We start from the raw sequence: 24,101 nt of genomic DNA, 5'->3' as shown, positions 1-24,101 counted from the left end.
TGGGTGGCAGGAGCTTGGAGAATGTGCAAATGAATCCGAATCAAAATATTGAAGTTGCCCCAACCAGCACAATCTAGATGTGGTCTCATTAAAAACTAGTTGTACTTATTGCTTATTGTACAGATTGCATGCTGCCGCCCATTTTCTCACTGAACCAGGTGTGTGAAACCAACTCCAAAACTATCTCTCCACCCATTAGCTTAGGCCCATAGGTCACAGCTGGGCAGCTTGCTGTTCTGCATTACAAAAACATGCTGAATAAATGCAGGCTCCCCACCAACTGCCACCCACCCCCCCCCACCCATCCCCCCCCCAGCCCACCACCCACCCCCTTCCTCACTCCATACTCCCCCCCCACACATCCCTTCCCCTCCCCTCCCCTCCAAGGGAGTGCCTCGGACAAAAAAAAGGCCAGCAGCCACCAGGCCTCAGGATGAATAAGCTGGGCCTAGCACTGCAGGACATCACAGCAAGAGAGCCAAGAGCAGGACAAAGCTCGGGCCACAGTGAAAGCATCTTCCACGACAACTGAAGATTGATTAAACCCCCTGGTTTCCACATCAAAGCGGCACCAACTCTCTGATATCATTTACTGCTGTCCAGTTCCCAGCTAGAGGCCCAGGGAACACATCCATTCTGTTCAGACTGCTGATTCACACACAGATTTAAGTGCCAGGGGATTTTGCCCTATGTTTTGAATATTTTATGCTTCAATCCTGCCTTTTCTTATCCTTGAGCTCCTCTCCCTCTTACTTCTGGGACAATTGAGCCGGATGAAGGGATTTCAGCAGCTCCCCCACACCCTGCCCCCCCACCCCCAACTTCCACCTTTGGCAAGGGCCTGTATTTTGTGTCCGTTTTAACTGCTCATCCTGTGTTAACAGTTGGTGATTTTCATCAAAAGGAGCTGTGTGCTCAAACCTTCCTCGCCAGAATCTTGGGGTATTTTTTTTTGGCCTCTTAACATTATTGGCTCTGCAGTGGTACTATTTAGAAAAGGGTCCTGCTTTGATGCATGGGCAGCGAGGTATAATAATGCTCATTGTACTTCACTTTCAAAGCCAAGTCATTCTGTGAGGGAACAGCTCACTTGGAACCACATGGCATTGAAAGCTTCCCAGTGACCATGGCAACGGGCCCAGTGGGTTCCCATCCTGAGAGCCGAGCTGTTCGTGGACGCTGGTGTGCAAAGTGGAATAGCAGGGGAAAGCTGGGCCTGGCAGAAAAGACGGGAGGCTCCCCACCAGGAAAATCCACTCAATAATTCCCAGAGGCCTGCGCACACAAGGCAAGAATAGAAAACCCCACTAAGCTCCGCAGCCCCTTCTGCTCTGAAGCTTCCGATCGTGAAGGACAAAGTTGCCTTATTGTCCCCGATATCCCACTGTCCTGCTCAAAAGCCCATCGGATCAATAAATCCCAGGCTTGTCAGGCTGGGTTTAAAAGATAGTGAATATAACAGTGCTAAATACACTCTTTTATGGTGCAAGCTGGCTGTGGGCTTCTCTCTGCTGCTCAGGCCACAAATAACTCTGGGCAACCCCAACACACGATGATACAGAAACCCATTCAGCTTTCCCTAAACAGTGGACACCACATGTGTTCCCAAATTCTTCCTCATCCCCCCTGCCCCCTTCACCACCGGCCTTGGCTTCACAATCGAGCTGAAGTTGGACAGAAGCAAGTGGCCTAACAAAGAAACTTTTGGATAGTTCCTAAGGAAGGTATTGCAAGGTGACGGGGCAGGGGCCCGATGATAATGGGGATGATTAAATAAAATATAAAGAAAATATGGTCTTGGCTGTGCAGTAATTCTTGTTCACTGAAAAATCAAACTTTTTATCATGAACGAGCAGCTAAAATGATTGGTGTGAATTGATGATGAAAGGTTGGATTGGCTTGAACCTCAAATCTGAGGTGAGCCAATGACAATAGCTGACCTTTCACCTTTCACCCTTAAAGGAGGGATTTGTTGTTCAATGTTTAGCAATATAGGGCTTTTACTTTGCCTTACCTGCAAATCCCTCAAACATCAGAAAAAAACAAAGCACCTCTTTTGAAACTGAGCCACCCAGATAAGAACTGTCCCGAGCTTGACCTGTGCGTGACCTGTGCCCTGTTAACTGGGCCCAGTCGTAGAAGCATCTAGCCTCGATTCCCTGAGCAAGGGAAGGAACATCGGCTGAGGACCCCTGCTCTCGCTTGCCACCAATCGGGCTGGGCAACGGTGCACCCTTCCCCCCACCCCACCTAAACACTCGAGTAGCCTGTTGGCACTTGGCATCCTACGCCCATACACATGGAAAATGTCCAACTGGGAAAGGAACCGAGCCTGCCACAACTCCACAGCAGAGGTCAGGGCCTTGGGAGACAGCGTGAGAATTCTCCCTTTAAAGGCCCCATATTCCTCTGTGTGAAAGCAGGCTCAAGTCCAAGCCAGGGGAGACCTAATTTGCCGCTTGACAGTTCTCCAGGCAGATGCAGAGCCTTGGCAGCAGTGCACAGTCTATGGTGGAGCAGAGGAAACGTCTGTCCTTCAGGACAGTCTTTTGCTTGCTTGTTAAAACCATCCTTGAGATAAAACAATAAAAATCAGGTCTGATCCCTCTCTGTAGAAAGCACACCTTTCTCAGCACAGTTTCCCTGCGTGTTTGTTTCCAAGTGGCTTTGTCCTTCAGAGGAAGTTGTCATTTTGAGTATTGGAGAGTAATTGATTGACAGTCTGTTGATCTGTCAGTATAGATAGTGGATGTTCCCTTGGGAAGAAGGGTCTACTGTCACTTGTCAATTGTGGGGACAAGTAGCAGAATGGATAGCTACAAGCAGAAAACAAATATGGGTCAAAGTAAAAACAGAAAATGCTGGAAAAACTCAGCAGGTCTGGCAGCATCTGTGGAGAGAAAAACAGAGTTAACGTTTCGAGACTGTATGACCCTTCTTCAGAGCTGAAGAGGTCAAAATGTGATGGGTTTTATACTGTTAAAGAGAGGGGGTGGAGCAGGTGGAGCAAAATAGAAAGTCAGGGCTAAGTGGGTGCTCCGGAGAGATTTGACCAAGACAAAGGGAGTGATAATTATAATGCGAAAGATGAAAGCAAGTGCCAATAGTGGCATAAAGGTCAGATAGCAGAGTGTGTTAATCGCAGAACAAGGGTCAGCACTCTCAAAACATAAGCCCTTTGGGGGGAGGGGAGGGAAAGAAGAAAAAAGCACAGAGTTCATGGCCTGAATTGTTGAACTCAATGTTAAGTGCGGAAGGCTGTCAAGTGCCTAATTGGAAGATGAGGTGCTGTTCCTCCAGTTTGCATTGGGCTTCCCTGGAACATTGCAGCAGGTCAAGGATGGGTATGTGGGCATGAGAGCAAAATGGTGAATTCAAATGGCAAGCGACAAGAAGGTGGGGATCATGCTTGCAGACTGGGCATAGGTATTCCGCAAAGCGTTCACCCAGTCTGCGTTTGGTCCCCCAGATGTGCAGGAGACCACATTGGGAGGAGTGGATGCAGTAGACCAAATTGAAGGAGGTGCAAGTGAAGCGCTGCTTCACCTGAAAGGAGTGTTTGGGGCCTTGGACGGTGAGGAGGGAGGAGGTAAAGGGGCAGGTGTCACACCCTCCTGTGATTGCATGGGAAGGTGCTATGGGAAGGGCATTAGATGTTGGGGGTGATAGAGGAGTGGACCAGGGTTTAAGGGTTAAAGTAGTTGCTCGTACTGGCAGCTAGAAGTGGGGACTGGTGCTGGGACCATTGTTCACCATATACATAAACGATTACAACTTCAAAATTTGCTGATAACACAAAATTGGGGCTTATAGTTAATACAGGAGGACTCTGACAAATACAGTAAGACATTAATAAACTTGCAGAATGGGCATGCAATTGGTAAATGAACTTCAGTATAGAGAAGTGCAAGTCAATACATTTTTGTAGAAAGAATAACCCTTGGAAGATTAGTGTCTAAATGGAATAGTGGAACACAGGGATCTGGGCTAAAAGTAGTGATGCGGCTTAATAAGGCCATAAAAAAGCAAACAAAGCACTAGGTTTCATTTCTGGAGGGAAAGAGTTGAAAACCAGAGCAGTCATGTTTAACTTTTAAAGACCATCTTGAAATACAGTCTTGGTCTCCATAGTATATAAAGGATAAAGAAGCATTGGGGAAAGTGCAAAATAGATGTACAAAAATTATATCAGAACTGAGAACATATATCTGTTAGGAAGAACTGACCAGGCAGAAACTGACTCCCTGTTCAACAATACAATTGTAGACTCATATTTTCATGGGCCGAAATACTGCTGCTCCATGGAGCCTTCATGGGTTTGTTTATATTATGGAAACAGCAGATTCCAATTGCATCCAAAATTTGTCACTGACTGACTATGTCCCATAGTATAAAAGCACCCATGACCAACTACATAGTATCTGATTGCCAACTAGTACCGGCTTCATAGTGTAACATGGGGAAAGGGAGCAAGGGGGCAAACCAGCTTTTTTTTTAAACAACCTTCCAAATTCTCTGCAACCTCTAATTCGGGCTTCTTCGACTTTCCCAATTTCCTTTGCTCCACCATAGGCGGCTGTGCCTTCAGTTGCCTGTGTCCTAAGCTCTAGAACTCCCTCCCTAAACCTCTCCGCCTCTTTCCTCTTTTAAGACACTCAGCAAAATTGACCTCTTTAGCTTTTGGTCATCTGTCCCAATAACTATCTCACGTGGCTCGGTGCCAAATTTTGTTTGATAATGCTCCTGTGAAGCACTTCCAGGTGTTTTACCATGTTAAAGGCACTGTATAAATGCATGTTGTTGTTGTGGTAGTAGAGCCATCAAGTGTGAAGCTATTTGCTTTGGCTGTTTTGCCTTCACTCTGAACAGTTTCTGAACCACCACTGCAGTTAAGTCAACTCCCTTGGTTTCCATGGTAATTTTTAATCTGGAACAGTTACCAAGGTAGAGATGTTCTGGGTTTAGAACCGAGAGTACATGGTGGAGAGATAAACCCACAGAGACAGTCATGTACTGGTCTGCCCCTCACTGTCGTAATCTATATTAATCTGCCTAAAAATACAAAACTCTAGGTAGAACTTGTCAGCCAGAAAGGTTTTGTCCACAGGGTAGTACGTGATCTACCAATTAACAGTGATTGATGTGACTCTCTGATGCCTTGCCTGCTCACTGACAAACACATAAATCCCCTAGAGCTTTAAATAACATCCTTACAGCTGTCTGTGACAATATAAATTGATGTGGGAAAACCAGGGGAAGACCCCCCATTGTCAGTCCCACCCCACATCCTGAGACCCTCAGTCTCCATGGGCTACAAATTACACCAGCAACATCTGCCTCGACACAGAGTGCAGCTGTTAACAAAGGGTATAACCGCTAGCTACTGGCTGCAGTTTGGTAGCATCTAAAGGCACCACCAGCAGCAATGCAATGACTGGGAAAATGGCCCAGTTAAAACAATTCATCAGCAACTGGAAATGCACCACAGGAATGGACCATGCCGTTGAGTATTGATGGGCCCAACATTTCAATGGTTTACAGTTTATGTAAATTCTCCATTTACAAAGCCTAGTTTGAATATTGTGTTGAGTTCTGGGCAGCATACAACAACAACTTGCATTTGTATAGGACCTTTAGCGTAGTAAAACGTCCCAAGGTTTCTCGCAGCAGCATCATGAAACATAATTTGACACCACATAAGGAGATATCAGGATAGGTGACCAAAACAAAAACAGAAACAGAAATACCTGGAAAAACTCAGCAGGTCTGGCAGCATCGGCGGAGAAGAGCACAGTTGACGTTTCGAGTCCTCATGACCCTTCAACAGAAACCTTTATCGAAGAGGTGAGGTTTTGGAAATGGCTTAAAGGAGGGGAGAATTTAAGAGGGGTTGAGAAGATGAGAGAGGGAATGCTTGCAGAAGATGCCAAGGCCATGGGGAGTGCAGGCATGTCTCTTTAAAATGATGTTAGAAATGAGAGGCATTAGTCATGAAGGGAGACTTAAATAAACTCAAGCTTTTTTCAGTAAAACGAAGACGATCTGATCTAGATGGAGGCAATCAAAATTATATTAGGTTTTGATGAGGTAAATTAGAAAAAAAACCTGTTTCACAACTTGGTAAATCAATCGCTAGATAGTGTGAATTTAAGGTCATCGCTAAAAGAATAAAGGGAGAGATTAAGAGAAATTGTGCCATGCTGAGTTTTGTTAAGACATGGGTTTGATGGGCTGAATAGCCTCCTTGCTGCTTTAACAATCTGTGAAACCACAACACCATTATGATGACTGATATTGGCAAGTTCTATCAAACGCCACACAATGCTGGTCTCACAATGGAAATGCACCTCCTACCATTGTGTAAATGAAGCTGACAAGCTAATGAGGAAGTACACATATAAAGTCACTTCAAGGTTCTTATATCCTCGGCCCTCTCTAGAACGCTGGTCCACCAATATAGATAAGGGACCAAGAAACTGGAGACTGGTCTAGAATGAGGCAAAGGGGAAGAATGCTCATCCACAGCTGAATCTATCCAGCTTTCCCCGAACTTCTGCAATAACTTCAAAAGATCAGCTGAAACCTTGGAGAAACAGATTACACAGCCATTTGCAACATTTTGAAGATATCCACTGGAGAGATGAGGCAACCTTGGAAATTTTACCAGTACATTAACAATATCTTAAAATAAAAAGTTTGCCCAACATGATGCTGTGAATTGTAATTTTGTATCTTCCATGTCAATTGGAGATGATGTAAGTTGAATTATCCAACCCTTCCTCGTATCTGACTATGCCTGGGTCCAGAGGATGTGAGGCTTTGGACATTCAGTGCAGTGCATTTCTCTTAAGCACCTATACACCTAGAGCTTTGTGCGTTATTTATAGCAACTAATCCACAGAGCTAACCGCAGCTTCCTGAACCAGATTCACTGCTGTCTGCATTCCATTCTGGGAAACTTGTCAGTATAATTTCTCCAAGCTTTTCTCCATGACCAGCAACTACCAAGTTCAATATTTTACCAGACATTTGGTCTTGTTCCACTTGTCTCCAAATTGACAAAGCTCCTCACACAAGGGTATTTGTTAACAAGAGGGGAGGCATGACTGAAATCCAAGGAGCTGCTGATCAGCATTTTAGGTGTCTTTCTCACTTTGATACCAAGAACAACTCTTGAATCACACACTTGACCAAAAAGTACAATCTAGAGGTTTCTAATATGTCTGTTTAAGTGGCTGTGTGAGGTGCAACAGCCTAGGAGTATAGGACAATGTGGATATTCAGCCCCCTCAAGCCTCCTCTGCTAGGTCATGTCTGATCAGTGCCTCAACTTCATTTATTTTGAACACCATTACCTGCAGCAGTAATGTCTGCAGCTTTCTATACTTGGTGCAGTTGTGGCCCTTGTATTGTGATTTTGCATAGAAAATCCTAGTAAAATGGCAATTTTTTTTTGAGCAGATTCAAGAGACAAAAAATTGCTTCTCCTAATTAGAATTCATCATCAAAGTCTGGCTTGCAAACTCAAATCATATTGGTGTGCTTTCTAGATATATAAAGCTTCCAGCTGATTGAAATGATGTGCCAATACTGCCACAGTAAATGTAATGATAAGCAGCTGTCTTGTCATGGTTTAATGAAAATCTCATAGAAACATAGAAAATAGGAGCAGGAGTAGGTCATTCAGCCCTTTGATATGATCATGGCTGATCCTCTATCTCAACGCCACACTCCTGCTCTCTCCCCATACCCGTGGACGCCTTTAGAGTCTAGAAATCTATTTCCTTCTTAAATATATTCAGTGACTTGGCCTCCATAGCTTTCTGTGGTAGAGAACTCCACATGTTCACCACCTCTGAGTGTTGAAATTTCTCCTCGTCTCAGTTCTAAATGGCCTACCCCCTATCCTGAGACTGTGACCCCTTGTTCCAGACCCCCAGGCAGAGGAAACATCATCCCTGTATCCAGTCTGTCCTGCCCTGTCGGAATTTTATTCATTTCAATCAGATCCCTTCTCATTCTTCTAAACTCCAGTGAATACAGGCCTAATCGACCCAATCTCTCCCCATACAACAATCCTGCCATCCCAGGAATCAGTCTGGTGAACCTTCACTCCACCCCCTCCATGGCAAGTATATCCTTTCTCAGGTAAGGAGACCAAAACTGCACACAATACGCCAGGTGTGGTCGCGCCAAGGCCCTGTACAGCTGCAGTAAGACATCTTGCTCCTGTACTCAAATCCTCTTGCAATGAAGGCCAATGTACTATCTGCCTTCCTAACTGCTTGCTGTACCTGCATGCTTGCTTTCAATGATTTGTGTACCAATTGGCGTACCGAAGTGGATAACTTCACACTTTTCTCATTGTACTGATCTGTCATGTATTTACCCACTCACTCAGCTTACCTAAATCTCCCTGTTTCATCCCACATATGTTTAATATCTCAGGATAAATACTTGCCCCTATGGTCTCCTCCCGTTCTGGTAATTCAGATTAAAGATATCCTGGCAAAACATGGAGTTCTCCAGGCACCCTGGCTAACCTTCCTCCCTCAATCAATGCCACGTCACATTTTGTCTCATGTTCAACTCTGCCTACACAACAGCAGTCAGTGCCCTTCTCAATGACATGATACAGTGATTAAAAAAAGAGGTTTTTCTTTTTCACCACCAGTATGATAAAGTTGGAGGTCATTCCAACTTGGATGATATTGTAAAACAAGCGGCACTTATTCAGTCACCCATTAACACACATCTCTCCATTTATCACCCCCAATTTTCATTTCCATCAGAGAAACCAGGAGAAGCGTATTACAGATGGCTTTGATTTTGCCTGTATTACACCATCATTGAAAAGTCAAAATTAGTCAGTGGCCAGTCTAATCTGTTTCTCTCTCCACAGACCTGCTGAGTACAGCTTTTATCTCAGCTTCAATAGCAAATGAGGCAGCTTTAGACAATGGCCAGGTGGTCTGTGGGAACTAGAAGCAACTTCCCTCACCCCTTTCTATTAAATACATTTCTCCAATGACAGTGGAGTGACTTAGGGAATGAAACTTGACTTTTTTCTCCATCTAGAAGGCACTGAGAGCTCAACACATCTGAGGTTATCGGTACACGAGGGCATCTTGCCAGCCTGATTCTTCAAGTACATGGCAAGCTCTGGTCCAGCCACAACTGGTAACTTATTCAATTAAAGTGGCTTGAGATTCAGAGTTTCACAGCCATCCATTGTATCCCAGTGAAAGACAAAGTAATAATTTAAATCCGTTGAACTGCAAATATACACAAGAGGCAGGTGTTTGGTGTGCTTGAATATCAGTAATGAAATAAATATCTACTCATCGCCTTTCCATTACTGCATCTGATGACAGACAAGCACAATACCAATTTGAGGAAAAAACAGTTCGTAATAAAGGCACCACACTCTTTTACATATTGAACCTAACATTCTTTGCATCAGTCTATTCCTGCATGGTATCTGGGCACAGTTTGCAAATAAAAACCTTTTAGTATGCATCATTAGGCCATATTAATCCTTCACAGTGCATATGGACCCCTCAAGTGTTGAAAAACGCCCCCATTCTCAATCAGCTAACATCTGCCACCATAAATACTTTCCAAAGAGCAAATAAGACATATGATGAATGAAAGATGTCAAGGCAACTCATATGTGGCTCTAAAACAAGTGATGACTCCAAGCTCCCCCAGTGGGTCAGAAGGCATACAGGCATGGAAATATAAAAATTCATGATTAGCCCAAGTTTGATCCCTAACACGTATGGGTTAATCTCAGTTCAAGTTCTATCATTGGGCCCAGTGCCACTTACACTAGTGAAGACCAGAAAAAAAATATTAGCCCAAGTTTGTGTGATTTGGGGCATTTGCTTAAACAAAGGCTTAATATGGACTGGGCCAGGATTGGGTTTCAAGAATGTCCATTAGGGAAAGGCAGTAATATTGTCTCAAGGAACTGTCATGGACCATGGCACAGTTAGGCTTGGTCGACTGGCAGGATAGGAACACACCTGGTAACTGAGGAATACAAAAACACCTATTCTAAAGGCTGAGCTGGGAACCCAACACACTAGTAGGGTAGGATTTTAATGCACTATTCCCGATGTTGGAGCAGGAAGTGGGCGCCACTTCCATTCTCTTGCTTTTTTCTGGTTGACATGTGATTACAATTAAAAATTAAAGTGCCAGCAGCATGCATGGGAGACACAGCAAGGGGAAGCATTTCAGTGGCGAAACCTGCCATCAGCTGACAATGCCACAAGCACAGGTGGACTATAAAATGAGCCACCCAGACAAACAGGGAGGCTCTGCATCACGGCCACAACTTTCCTGCCCAACTCCATTGCTGTTAGCATATAACTCATTGAGAGCAAAAGATGGCACAATTTTTCAAAATTTAAATTTCATTTGTAAATATTTCATATTATATTGGTTTCACTTTATTCGTGTATGCATCATCATTATTGGTTGAGACTAGCTTAGTCAGAGAGCTCAATGTACTGGCACACCTCATGGTTGGCATGCATTGATGGTTCCAGGGCAGTTAGGGACATTTTCCTTATTGTGGAAGAAATAATGTTGTATTTCTGCACTCACTCACTATTGACTGTTCATGTTAGTGTCCAGTGTTGTACTTGGCACTCTATGGGATGTGGCTGAGCTTGCAGGCTCAGCTGGCCCTCCCTTCTAAGCACTGTAATGGAGACTGTTCGAGGTCACTCTCAGTGGGGATAATTGACATGTTGAAGGTGAATTCAAAGCCCTGAGGGCTCTAGCCAACACCCCGAGATTGACCCACATGTAGACAGTACTAACATCACCCTTTAGGCTCCTAATTTTCTTACCTTGACTGACTGTTTCCACCATACCCACGACATCAGGATCTTCCCTAGTGCACTCCTCCATCCTCTTAGACTCCACCCTCTGTCCTCCCTTAGATCTCTCTTCCACTCCTTCATGCCCATGACCTCATTCCACCCGACACCCCACCCCCAACACTGAATGGCCCTTGCAGACCCCAAGCCTCCGTGCAAGCTGCCATTTTCCTGCTCTCCTCCCTTATGCCTCAGAGTTCAACAAGGAAAATCACTGACCTCAGGCACAAATGCACAAAACCAACCTGCATGCCACCTTTAGAATGAACATGAACCGGGTGCCACGAATGTCTTGTACACCGCTGACTTTATCATGAAAGTGGGACATAATTTAAAAAGTTTTAATATAATGAGTATTCATGTAACTATATTACAAGGAGGAACTTGTCATGGGACGGAGTGAGGCCTGGTGTGCCACTGCGTCATTGCTACATTTGTACCCGCTATCAGGAAAGCGAAATTTCAGCTCCCGCTTAACTAAGTCACTCCATTCACCATGTTTCCCGCTCTTGTAGTCCACATTAAATCCCCCACCACCGTAGACCGAACCCGGAAGCCAAAGATGGGTGAGAAAGCTTTATGGGAGGTAAATGGGCACAGTTCTCCAAAGGCTGCACTGGCCGACCACAAATTACATGGCTCCGACACTGGTAATGAAATGTGACTTTGATACAAGTTCTCAGCCCGCTTCCCAGAAACAGCTCAAACCTCAAATGCTTTTTGCAACCCCTGGAGAATGAGGCCAATGAAATCAGAGATGGGTTTATGAACTTAAAAAAGATAGATCCAGTTAGATTATGATTTTTAAAAACATATATCTACAATATATATAAATATCTATGATATATCCATATATATGTATATACTTTGCACCAAGCAAAAGCTAAGTAATGATTGGCAACTTGGTACTGTAATGATATGAGGGGCTCTGCTTGAGACTCAACAGCAGATGTTGGAAGAGACTTTACTATATTGTGCAGATTGAGCAAATGGTAATTACCTTCAGATTACTGTATGATGAAGGATAGGTTTTGTAACAGGGATTTACAAGGCCCTCAAATTTGCCTCGATAATATGTTTCACACCGATCTTCCTGTTCTTGTTGTCCATATAAGCCGATACATTAGGAAGGGATGAAGAGCCCTGAAAACTTAATTTCTTTCCTCAGTTAGGGCTGAAGAGATTTGTGGTTCATCTGTTTCAGTCTGCCTGCTATTGTACATGTTCCATTGCACATTGCTGAAGGATTTGCTTAAAAAACTATCTCTCCCCACTTCTACAACTTTCACTGTGGCCTAACAATAGTCTAGCTATTTTTCCCGCACCCACTACCTCCCATTTGCTCTTCTCCTGTGTGCATGGATTCTGACTCACATTAGGATATAGTGTTGCAAGGAGCAACGGCCATCCCATTCTATGCCTACTTAGCCATTTTCCATATGTTGTCCTGTTTTTGTAGGCTATTCAACCAAAGGAAAAAATGCAGCTGAGTGATTCATGGAGACAGCCTCCCAGTAACAGTCTGGTGTACTGTAGGAACCAGAGGTTCCCTGACCCACAGAAGGGGCTGCAGGCAGGAATGCCAGCACCTCGCCATTCCAATAATCCTCCTGGAGAAACTTCAGCCCTCAGTCAGCTTGAACTTTTTTTATTTGAAATTTACCTGTTCAAGACATTGAACGTCCTTGACCTGCCTCAGCAGTGCCCACCCGCTGAGGCTTCAAAGTGCTAGCCCTCTGATTGGGCAGGTAGCATATAGAGCCCACCCGCTGTCCTTAGTTGGACAACAGGTCCTAAGGCGGCCAGTTAGGAGGTTGCCTCCAGTTAACTTGACGAGCGGGTCCTCCTGCTAGCTGGTGCGGGCTTGGGACCCCCATTTGGTCTCGAAATCAGAGCCTTGGTGAGACCACATCTGGAATACTGTGTACAGTTTTGGTCTCCTTTTTTGAAAAAGGATACAACTGCGTTAGAAGCAGATCAGAGAAGGTTCACTCGACTCATTACTGGGATAAAGGGCTTATCTCATGAAGAAAGGTTGAAAAATTTGGGCCTATTACCATTGGAGTTTGGAAGAATGAGAAGTGATCTTACTGAAATATATAAGATTCTCAGGGGTCTTGACATGGTGAATATCGGGTGGGGGGTGGGGTTGTTTCCCCTTGTGGGGGAGTCTAAAACTAGGGGATATAGTTTAAGAATAAGAGGTCTCCCTTTTAAGGCAGAAATGAGGTGAAACTTTTTTCTGTCAGAGGGTCATTCGTCTGTGGAATTCTCTTCTCCAGAAAGCAGTGGAGGCTGGGTCATTGAATCTATTCAAGATAAATTTTTGATAGATAAGGGAGTCAAGGGTTCTGGGGGCAAACAGGAAAGTGCAGTTGAGGCCACAATCAGATCAGCCATGATCTTACCAAATGGCGGAGCAGACTTGAGGGGCCGAATGGCCTACTCCTGCTTCTAAGTCCTATGTCCCCATATATTTCTATGTCCCAAAGTCCATGGGAAAAGTCAGTCCTAAATGCCAAATCTTGGATCTCTTTTTGGTGTAGGTGGCAGACTGGAGCACCAGCTTTGTGCCATGGGGTATTTGGGTGCAGGATTGGGTCTACAATCTCTTGATCACAGAGCCTACAATCCCCACTGTCCAATCCTGGCCATGCCATTGTGGGAGGTGCAAAGTGTTGATGAGGCCTTTCCACTGCAAGAGACAGAAGGCAGTTCAAACTCTAAAATGCGCACATTTTACTACAATCAGTAAAAGATTGGCTGCAGTGCGGGTCACAAATAAATAGTAAATGAGTTAAATGTACATCAGAAAAGAGGAAAGCTCGCTAAGCTCACTCCATCATCCCTACAACTCTACTCCCACCCCCCCCCGAACCATGGCTTATTTTGTAAATGCACTGTATAATGTACTTCTGAGGCCTAAAGAATTGGAAGCTCAAAAGTTTTGTCACAGTCCAATGCACCGCTGTACTTCTGATCCATGCATGGCTGGATAGATGTTTGGTCCCAGTCCTTGCCATAGTCAGCGGCTCTGAATTGGAATAGAAGTCACACTACTACAATTGGTCTCAGTGTGTCTACTCAGCATCACTACTATGCTTTCATCCATCAAGCGCCCCCAGTCATGGATGAATGCAGCTCCGACAACACTCAAGATGTTTGACACCATCCAGGACAAAGCAGACCGCTTGATTGGCACCCCAACCACAAACATTCACTCCCTCAAAGAAGAGCAGGCGGTGCACAGTCTCAGGGTAAGAGGCTGATTATTTAGGACAGAGATGAGGAGAAATTATTTCACTCAAAGGTTTGTGAATTTTTCAAATTCTCCTCCCTAGAAGGTTCCGGATGCTCTATTGCTGAACACATTTAAGGCTGGATTAGGCAGATTTTTGGTTTCTCGGGGAATTAAGGGGTATGGGGAGTGGGCGGAAAAGCCCAAGATCAGCAAGATGGTATTAAATGGTGAAGCAGGCTCGAGGCAGCTGTATGGTCTACTATTACTCCTATTTCTTATGTTCTATTGCTCCAGTGAGTTCTCCCTGGTGTCCTAGCCAATATTTATCACTCAACCCACATCATTAAAAAGATTTTCTGGTCATTATCAGCTTGCTGTGTTCGAATTGGCAGCCATGTTTCCAATGTCACAACAATGACCAGATTCAGAAGTACCTCATTGGCTGTGAAACACTTTGTGGCGCCCTGAGGTTGTGATAGATGCTATATAAATGCAAGCTCTTTCTCTCTCTTCCCTGACAATATTTCCTCTCCCTTCCTGGCAATGTTGACTTTCAGTTAGAGAACGGTTCTGCAGGTGGAGGCCACCGTCCAACGCCTCACCCAAGCAAGCACGGCAAGTGTCAGCTGACAACCTGACTACAGGTGCCATCGTAGTGGACCTCAACCTTGGGCCCTTTAGCTGTCAACACACGCACCTCCAGCTGAAGTCACTTGCTACCGATCAGGACTGAGGTATTTTCACATTACAACTCATGATATTTTATGGGGAGTTCTGAGGAACATGACAATTCTTGGCCAGGGTTTTACAGCCACTCCGCAGTGTGTCTCCCCCCGGCGGATGCGGCGAGTCATTTAAATCTCCATTCAGTTCGGCGGGACTGTAATATCCTGCCAGGCAGGAGGGGCCGTAAAATCCTGGCCCTTATAACACTCACATACTTGCTGGTCAAGGCATTGACAAGGGTAGAGTGCATTTGGGATTTGCACATCAGTGTGGCGCATACAATATATGGATTTGGCTGCATCTTGGCGCTTTGAAGGTGAACACTGGGAGTATTTCGGGGGAACCTGTCTGTGTACGTTTACTGCAAGGCGAATTCACAAACAGAAGACAGAACGAATACTGTCTCCTTGAATTTATTTTGTCGAAGTTCAAACAAATTGAAATGCAGGGATTAAGATTCTTTGAAGTCTGTCAGTTTACAGAGTACAGCTGAATTGGGGCTGCACTTTAATTGAATCTGAATGTTACCAAGCTCTGTGCAATGGACAATCAACATGGTTTTAATTCAGACCGATTCTCCCACTCTCTACATGATTTGCATACAAATTCCTCCTGACTGGCCCTTTAGGCACTCAGCATTTATTCAGGTTAGAAACACGAAGATTAAATTTCTACATTACACAAATACAGTTTTTCACAGCAATTTTATTTTACTTCATAAGCAACAAGCAATCTTTAAGCAATAATATTCAATATTCTTAAAAGACATTTTCTATTCACAGAACAGCAATCCTATTGGATGAAACGTTTATAAACTTAGTGGCACATGGGTTCCTCAGGCAGACTTTCCAGGTTTTAACCAGGGAGCTGGGAATAACAAAAGGTTGTGAAGTAAAATGTAGAACTTTAGGAAGTTTGCCTGGCAAAAATGTAAGATGGCCTTGTTAACAGAGCTTCACTCTATGTGGGGGGCACTCTCTTACCAGCAGGCCCAGCCCACAGCTTGGCCAACGTACATCACATACATCAGCAGCCAGGTTCATCACAATCCTGAGATTACCCAGTCCTTGTGAATTGCACTGCCAGGGTTTCTCCGGAGGAAGGGCTGTGCAGAAAAAGTGGGATGGACAAAAATTGAAGGACAGAACAAAACAGGAGAGAAGTTGAATATATAGATGTCCCAGGGCCCTGCACTGAGGTCCATCCTTAGATATACTGTTGGTGGCAGAAATCTTTACGACTAGGATTTATCAGGCACATGTCACACCTTTTTTTTGAAGATTTTGCAAAAAAAGTAATTAAAGTGACACAAAGGACATCTTACCCTTCTAACAGATCAATATTCTGAGATGCACATCCCAGTTTCAGGTTTCAATCCTGGAGGTTTCATCTCATGATCTCCAACCTTTAACTGGATCAAGCAGCCTTTAATCCCAGCTCCAATTTTTTTTATAACCGAAAAAGACATTAAAAACTGCATTATTTATTATCAATCTTCAATTCCTGGAGACTCCAGACGAGTCCTGGAAGGTTGGCAACCCTAGGATCCCGGTGAAGCTATAAACAGCATCCAAAGTTAATAAGCCACTGGGCTAAATTTTAAGCTAAAGTAATAGCTGCTGTTAATCCATTTTTGTTTAGTTTCATGATCCATGGGAATTTCAGCACAGGAAGTATATGTAGGTCTGGCCTGAAGACTCAGGCTTCACCCAGTGTTTCCTGCCTTACCTTGCCCAGGACAGTGAGACATGGTTTGGGGTCCAGTTCTGGTTGCTCCAGCTTCACCACTCCCACCCATCCGTACTCGTATAGGTCCTCCTCATCATTGTTGTTGCATAGTCCCAACGGGTGCATCTGGAAGAGTCAAAAATCAACAAGCGATTAATTGTTACAAGATTATATTCACTTCATTATTTCTCTGAGTAAGTTTTGTAACTTTATTTAAGCATTATAAGCAGACTAAACAACAGTATTAAGCAACTTAACCAGATTCCACAGCATTCTGAACGCAAGGCTCCCAGTTCCTATAAAAACCGGAATTCTGTGCTCATCCTATTACATAATACAGATGTTATGTGATATTGTTATAATTTAGAAAGGGTTGCCCATTTAAGACAGGAGGAATTTCTCCCGTCAGAGTTGTAAATCTCTGGAATTCTCTATCCCAGAGAGCAGTGAAGGCTGAGCAACTGAATATACTCAAGGTTGAGATGGACAGATTTTTGAACTATAGGGGAGTCAAAGGTTTTGCAGAGCAGGCGGGAAAATAGACTTAAAAACAAAAACTGCGGATGCTGGAAATCCAAAGCAAAAACAGAATTACCTGGAAAAACTCAGCAGGTCTGGCAGCATCGGCGGAGAAGAGCAAAGCTGACGTTTCGAGTCCTCATGACCCTTCAACAGAACGCCTGTTATAACGTTCTGTTGAAGGGTCTTGAGGACTCGAAACGTCAACTTTGCTCTTCTCCGCTGATGCTGCCAGACCTGCTGAGTTTTTCCAGGTAATTCTGTTTTTGTTTTGGGAAAATAGACTAGAGGCCAAGGTCAGATCAACAATGGTCTTATTGAATGGCAGAGCAGGCTCGAGGGCTCATAATGTCTATGCCTGCTCTTATTTGTTCTGTTCTTATGTTCTTATACATATCCTTCATTTAACACCAGTAAATTTCAATGCAACACATCCCTCTCCCTACCCTTCAAAATGTCATTTGTCTCAGTAGGCATCACTCCTTGAACAGATTAGAGGAAGTCAATAGTTATGACTCCAATCCGATTTCCATGGCTGACCATTTTGTAATGCCAGTTCACTGCAGTTGGTGGTGGTGGCAAAGGTAGGGTCATTTTTATGGTTGGTAGCACGAATACACTTTGCTTACTGCAGACCCACCCATATAATATTATCACAGTGCAGTGAAATCAGAGCAGCTACTATTCCAAAGGGGTACAGCACCCGTAAGCAGTGCCTCTTCAGAGAGAGAATTGGAATGTTGTCTACCTCATTTACTCTCCATTCACACCTCCAGTTAGCCCATATATTAACTTGCTTTCATATCAAAAATCATGGAAAGATCAAGTTATTCATCACCCCATAATTGAGAACTGCAGACAGATAAAAGGCTTTGAAAACAGGATGCACTAGAAAAACATGGCTAAAATGTAGGGGGCTGGAGGAGGGGGTACAGGGAGGACAGGAAGAAATAAATATAATCTACAACAAAATTCCTATCATAGTAGCTGCTTGATGGGATTTAAAATCCCTGAAACTATTTGGTCGGATGGTGAGAAATTTTAGTTTGGATCAAGTCAGAAGTAACCAAGTTCATCAGTGCAGCAGCAGAGACTGTCCAAGGTCAAATGGCAAAGGTCATTTGATGAATGGGTCAGCAGATGTGCAGGAAAAGACTTCCCCACCCATCCTCCCTCCCAAAAATCACATACTGATTAATGAATAACATCCCAGGGCACATTATTCCTTCCCTCCCCCACACCTCTCAAGGTTGATTATGGGGGCCATGTTCTTGCTGTCAGGGAGAACTGGCTGTTTTTGATGACAGCAAACACAGAATTACAAAGTGAGATGGACAATCTGTCCAAGGTTAAATGAATAGCGCAAAAATTCCAACCAGTTGGACAACTGTATAATGTTTCTGAGGTCACTGTGAAGACATCTCACTTTTTAAAGTCCAATGATGGTTTCTTAAAAATAGATGCGAGATCTCCAGACTATATAAAACAATCTTTCCTCCTCTCCAATCATCACCCTTTTCCTGAAAGCACCACTTTATCGCTGAGGTACAGTTCCATAATTGTAAGTCTTTAACTGGCCATTCTTCATTTGCAAGCCCAGACAGTGAGTGTTTAACAATGAGCAGCATTACCGCCTGAGCACGGCCCTGTCTTCACCACTAATCTTTACATATGAGCAATTTCCAACGGGGTCACTAGGGTAACAGTCCTGAGTTAAGATCCAAGTTGCTTCTGCCCCGATCCCCAACCCCCCAACCTCCACCGGAGCCGTGATGCCAATTACAACCTGAACATGGTCAGTATGATTTGGATCCACACTTTATGCAGAGATCACAGTCTGAGGACACGAGGTAGACCATTTAGGACTGATATGAGGAGAAATTTCTTCACCCAGAGAGTGGTGAGCCTGTGGAATTCGTTACCAGAAAGCAGTTGAGACCAAAACATTGCATGTTTCATGAAGGAGTTAGATATAGCTCTTGGGGCGAAAGGGATCAAAGGGTACGGGGAGAAAGCAAGAGCAGGCTATTGAGTTGGATGATCAGCTATGATCATAATGAATGGCAGAGCAAGCTCGAAGGGCCGAATGGCCTACTCCTGCTCCTAGTTTCTATGTTTATCAACTGATCTCACAGGGGAGCTTTCTCATTCGTTTTCCATTCCAGGCCTAAACCCCGTAGCGAAGCCCCAGACATCAACTTCTTTGTCGTGAACCCACCGTGGAAGGAGGAGATGGCCCGGTGATCCCTGCAACCTCTGGCCCTCAGATTCAGTGGTGCTTCCCTCGATGTGCTGCTCAATGCAGTGGAGGCCAGGAGGGTGCCTGCATGCCAAGGTTGGAATGAAGAGGCTAAGCCGTGTGACCAACCCTGCGTGGGAAGAAGCCGCCAGTGCCCACGGCCTCCACTGGAGGACTGCCCTGAAACAAGTGGATGACCTCATCTGCGCCCCCAGCTGCTCACAGTCACCTCACGGGGACATGGGCCTCAGTGGCAAGGGCACTGTCCGTGTGGTCCATGCATAAAAGAGCTACTTAACAAGATAAGATGATGTCTCATAACCCTACTGCAGTCCTTCTAGTCTGCAGGCGGACAGACCACATTGGGTCCCTGACCCTTCCACACAGAGAGCTCAAATACTATCTGGAGGGACAGTGGGGAAGGGGCTTAGGCGTTGAGGGAATCAACATGCATTGCTAATCACATGCCTCTGTGAGCCTCATCCTTCAATGTTGGAGTTCTGGAGGGGGCTGTCCCAGAATCTTTGTGAACAACCTGCAGTGCAGCAATCACATGACACTCAATCCAGTGGGTTATTTGTAAGACTGGAAGTATGAGAAAGATACCTGAAACCCAATTCCTCTCAACCCCATCTTCTCTCTTTGCGCAGGAAAAGTTACGGCACAACAGGAAAGAGAGAGAGAGAGATGGGGGGAAGATGGGCGGGGGCTCTCCTGACCTGAAGAACTTGACCAACTTCGAGGAGTGAGCAGCCGAGCTGGCAGGGGAGAAAGCGGACCGAGCTGGTGCAGATGGAGAGGTTGGTGAGTGGCCTCCATCCAGCAAGGATGTAGTCACATAGAAACCTAAGGGTTATGCGTTCCTCCATGTTGGATGGAACTCATGCAGTCACTCGTTCTCTCCTCTCTCACAGGTGCCAGCAGGAAGAGGGGAAGGCTAGAAGAAGCAGCCCTGTCCAGCAGTACCTCTGCTCACAGCTCACAGAGGACCGAGGACATTGGGGAGGAGGAAGAGAGTGCACTTATAGAGTCACTGCAGCCTCCAACAGCCCAGAGACACACACCTCGGTGGGTACTAGATCTAGTTTAGGGAGGCTCACACAATCTAGTGGTCACCACGTGGACACATGTCCGCAGTAGGAGGAGGCAGGGTCAGCCAAGCTCACCAAAACTCGGAGCACTGCTGGGGAAGAGACATCTGCAACATCCGAGTCGGATGATGAGCCGCTGGGATGGGCCCTGCACGAGTTGCTGGAGATGCTGCAAGAGGCAGGGGAACATCAGGCAGAGGTGGTGGAGGCCCTCAACACAGAGGCACATGAGGTGAAGGAGTCCGTCCGCCTGCTCTTTGATGAAGTGGTTCTGACCTGTGCGCACATGGAGGTCTCCACGGGTGGGATGGCCTCGTCCAGTCCTAGAACCTTGTCCAGCAGAACACCCAGTTTCTGTCAGAGGTGCAGGCCTGCAATCCATTGCTGCAGCCATGGGTGAGACCTTGCTTAGGCTACGTGAGGGGGGCACTTCAACCTCCCTCCAGGTGCCCCTTCTCCTCAAGGAGTCAGGCAGGGGCCCTCGGACACCTAAAGGGAGAAGCGGCTTTTGGACACCCCTGAGATCTCCACTCAGGACTTCCTGAAGGTGTCCGGCCCTTCAGAATCCCCATTACCTGTGACTCCTTCAGCTTCATCCTCTGTGACCGCAGAGGGAGCAGCTGCCCCACAGCAGCAGAGCCAAGGTAAGCTGGGGCCCTCCAGGCCTCAGGTCTCCAGAGGATGCCCACCAAGGGTAAACAGGCCAGCACTCCTGCTGCGGATGTTGGGGGAGCACCTGGAATTAGTGGTAGGGAATGAAAGATTAAGAAGTTATGATTTCACGTGTGGTTGCACAGGTGCACTATAATTGTTAATGCTCTCACAGTTTTGTAAATAGACTACACTTGCACCACCCCACCTCCCCACATCTTCAGGGGGACCCCAGGCTGAGGCTAAGTCCCCCGGAATCATGCGTGTGCAGGGGGGTAAAGATCTTTGCCAGGGCCCTTGCAAGCCATGTGTAGGAAAAGCCTCCTGCATACACTGAGCCTTTACCCTTCACGCCTTAGCATTGGTCAGTGCTACGTGCTGGGCTACCCCTTCAGTTGTTCAGTTGAGCTGACCTGCCGCTCCGCCTACCCCTGCTGACCCAACTCCCATGCAGCATCTCGAGATCACCACCTCGAGGCTCTGGATAGTTGCGAGCAGCCATGGTGTGTGTGACTTTTCAGGTAGATTCCAACACCTTTCAACCTCCCCCATGATCCATATCTTCCTACACCCCCTCAATAACCATTGACTCTCCTGGTGTGACATTTGACCTCCCCACAGTCACCTTATAACTCTCCCGCATCACCCTTTGTCTCACACAGGTGAATGTCCATGTCCCTTCCTGAGGAGCCCACCTCCATGACAATAGACATGCTCCCTCCACCCCCTCATCCTGCTGACCCCCAGAATCCAGTTTTACTTCTATGTCCCCTCCAACAACCCTCAGCATCCCTTCACCTGTCATAGCGGGACCCTCACCCTCCTACCTTACCGGCTCCAACTGCCCCCTTTAACCTCACCATCCTGTCCTATCAACAATTTCCTCAGTTTGCCTGCCCACCCCCTCGCCCCCTCCCCAGCACTCATCAGTTGACACCACTGACCCCACATTTTGAACCCCATTCCCCTCTTCACCCCCATGCCCGTTCACACCTGCACACTCAACCCTCCCACCTGTTCTCCACCATGGCCCTTCCCACCCTCCTGCTCCATAAACTACCTCATCCATTCTGTGACCTCCGCAACATTTCTCTCTTTCCCCTACCACCCTTAGCTTCCACTGGCTCCCACCCACTCCAGTCCTCCACACCCACCCACTTCTTCGTTCCTCTCCTCCCCAACTAATCTCTCTTCCAGCACAGAGCAGCACCGCCCAACACTACCTCATGCAGCTGAGCACCACAGCATGATGATCCACACCCTGGAAGCTCCTTCTGTGCAAAGATCCACATGGGTGATGGCCCACCCACCCACTGCTGCATGTGTTGTTCCAGGGTCCCCGGTCGCTGGAGGCCTCCATCTCCCACTCTCCACAAGCTGCCCCAGGCCTTTTTCCAGGTGAGTCCTGACATGTCCATGCCACGTTGGTCCGGACATGTTCCCGACCAGCGTGATAGCCTGCTGGCGGGGTGAATAATTGAACGGAGAGGTGCAATTCCGGTTGGGGCTTCATCTGCATCCCATTAACGGGATGCAGGATGCAGAATGGCTTCACACCGGCCTCTGGCGGGAATGGCGACCCACCATGAAGGGTGAGAGGCGCATGTTCCTGTCATCATCTCATGGTGGCGTGAAACTAAGTTTTCACCTCCCGCCACATTGTCCTCTGCTCTGCTCCGCCATTACACCTGTCACTGTTGGGACTGGGAAACTCCGGTGTTGGTTTTGGGTACTCACCCCCAAAAGCAAAGCTACAGTACTCAGTGGCCTCAGGATTTGACAGGGCAGGGCTTTCTTGTCAGAGATGCCCCAGATTCCAAACTGCTTAACCGTGAATTAATGTCCCGGGGACACCTGATACTATTAGCAAAGAAGAAGTGAAGGACCTCTCTCCACATTCTACAACCAGCTTGAGTAAGCAGCCCATGGCCTCTCAAACAGAACCTCATTGATTCAAATAGCAACCTCATTGATATCAAGTAATTAGAGATGCAGATAAATGATACATCCATACACACATTCTATTCATACACACACAGATAACTCAATGACTTAGCCTTGGCTCAATTGGTAGCACTCTCACCTCTGGCTCAGGGACTCAAGCCGCACTCCAAGGACTTGAGCACAAACCATAGGTTGACACCCCAGTGGAGTCAGAAAGGAGTGCTACACTGTCAGAGGTGCCATTTTTCAGATTGGACAGTAAACCAAGACTCCATCTGCACTCTAGCATGGATATAAAAGATCCAATGCCACTATTTAGATTAGAACAAAAACAGGGATGTTCACCTCGATGTCCAAGCTAACATTTACCCTTCAGCCAACATTACTAAAATAGATTATATGGTTTTTATTATACATTGCTGTTTGTGAGATCTTGCTGTGTGCAAATAGGCTACCTCATTTTCTACATTATCACAGTGACTACAATTCAAAAGGAACTTCAATGGCTGTAAAGTATCTTGGGAATCCTGAGCTCATGAAAGGTGCAGTGTGATTGCATGTCTTCCTTGCACTGGTATTGAAACCAGACACAATTAACAATATGTACAGTAGGGGGGGAAAAGATCACATTGAAACCCATTGAAACCTTTAATATTACACTTCTACAGGATTCTTAATTCAGCAACTCAAAGTGTTAGTGCTGCAGTGTTACCAAGGACAGACTTGTAACCTTCACTACTTCACGCTAAACACGCTCACTCTAGACTCAACACCCAGATTCAGAAAGACAAAACTCCGCACTGAGTGGCTGAGTGTTTCCTTCATAGTGCGAATAGTGACCATTGCACAAGGCCACCGCTGCACTATTCCAGAGCGCCAGCGGCAACACTGCTTGGCGTCTAAAAAAAAATACCATATGGAAACCGGATGGAGCACAATAAAAAAAGAACACTGCCTTTTTTTGGCTGCTGTAATTATGTTTATCTTTGTGGTAAACTTCATGGAATTTGTTGACAACACAGACATGCACTACAGTACATGAAAGGACGAATGATTTTCTGATAGTTATT

At 45.8% G+C, this 24,101-nt stretch overlaps 1 protein-coding gene across 3 annotated transcripts in view; it reads right to left on the bottom strand.

Annotated features, from left to right (window-relative positions):
• The window catches only part of znrf3 (zinc and ring finger 3), a 262,915-nt gene that overhangs the window by 123,158 nt on the left and 115,656 nt on the right, over window positions 1–24,101 (bottom strand). For all 3 annotated transcript variants that reach the window (XM_041203148.1, XM_041203149.1, XM_041203150.1), the window contains exon 2: window positions 16,588–16,713. In XM_041203148.1, coding sequence (XP_041059082.1) covers window positions 16,588–16,713 — 126 coding nt within the window. The remainder of the gene's footprint in view (window positions 1–16,587; window positions 16,714–24,101) is intronic.

Source organism: Carcharodon carcharias, chromosome 13, assembly GCF_017639515.1.
Source record: "Carcharodon carcharias isolate sCarCar2 chromosome 13, sCarCar2.pri, whole genome shotgun sequence".
Lineage (NCBI taxonomy): Eukaryota > Metazoa > Chordata > Chondrichthyes > Lamniformes > Lamnidae > Carcharodon > Carcharodon carcharias.
The sequence above is the reverse complement of the archived record's forward strand: the minus strand, read 5'-3'. Positions and strand labels throughout refer to the sequence as shown.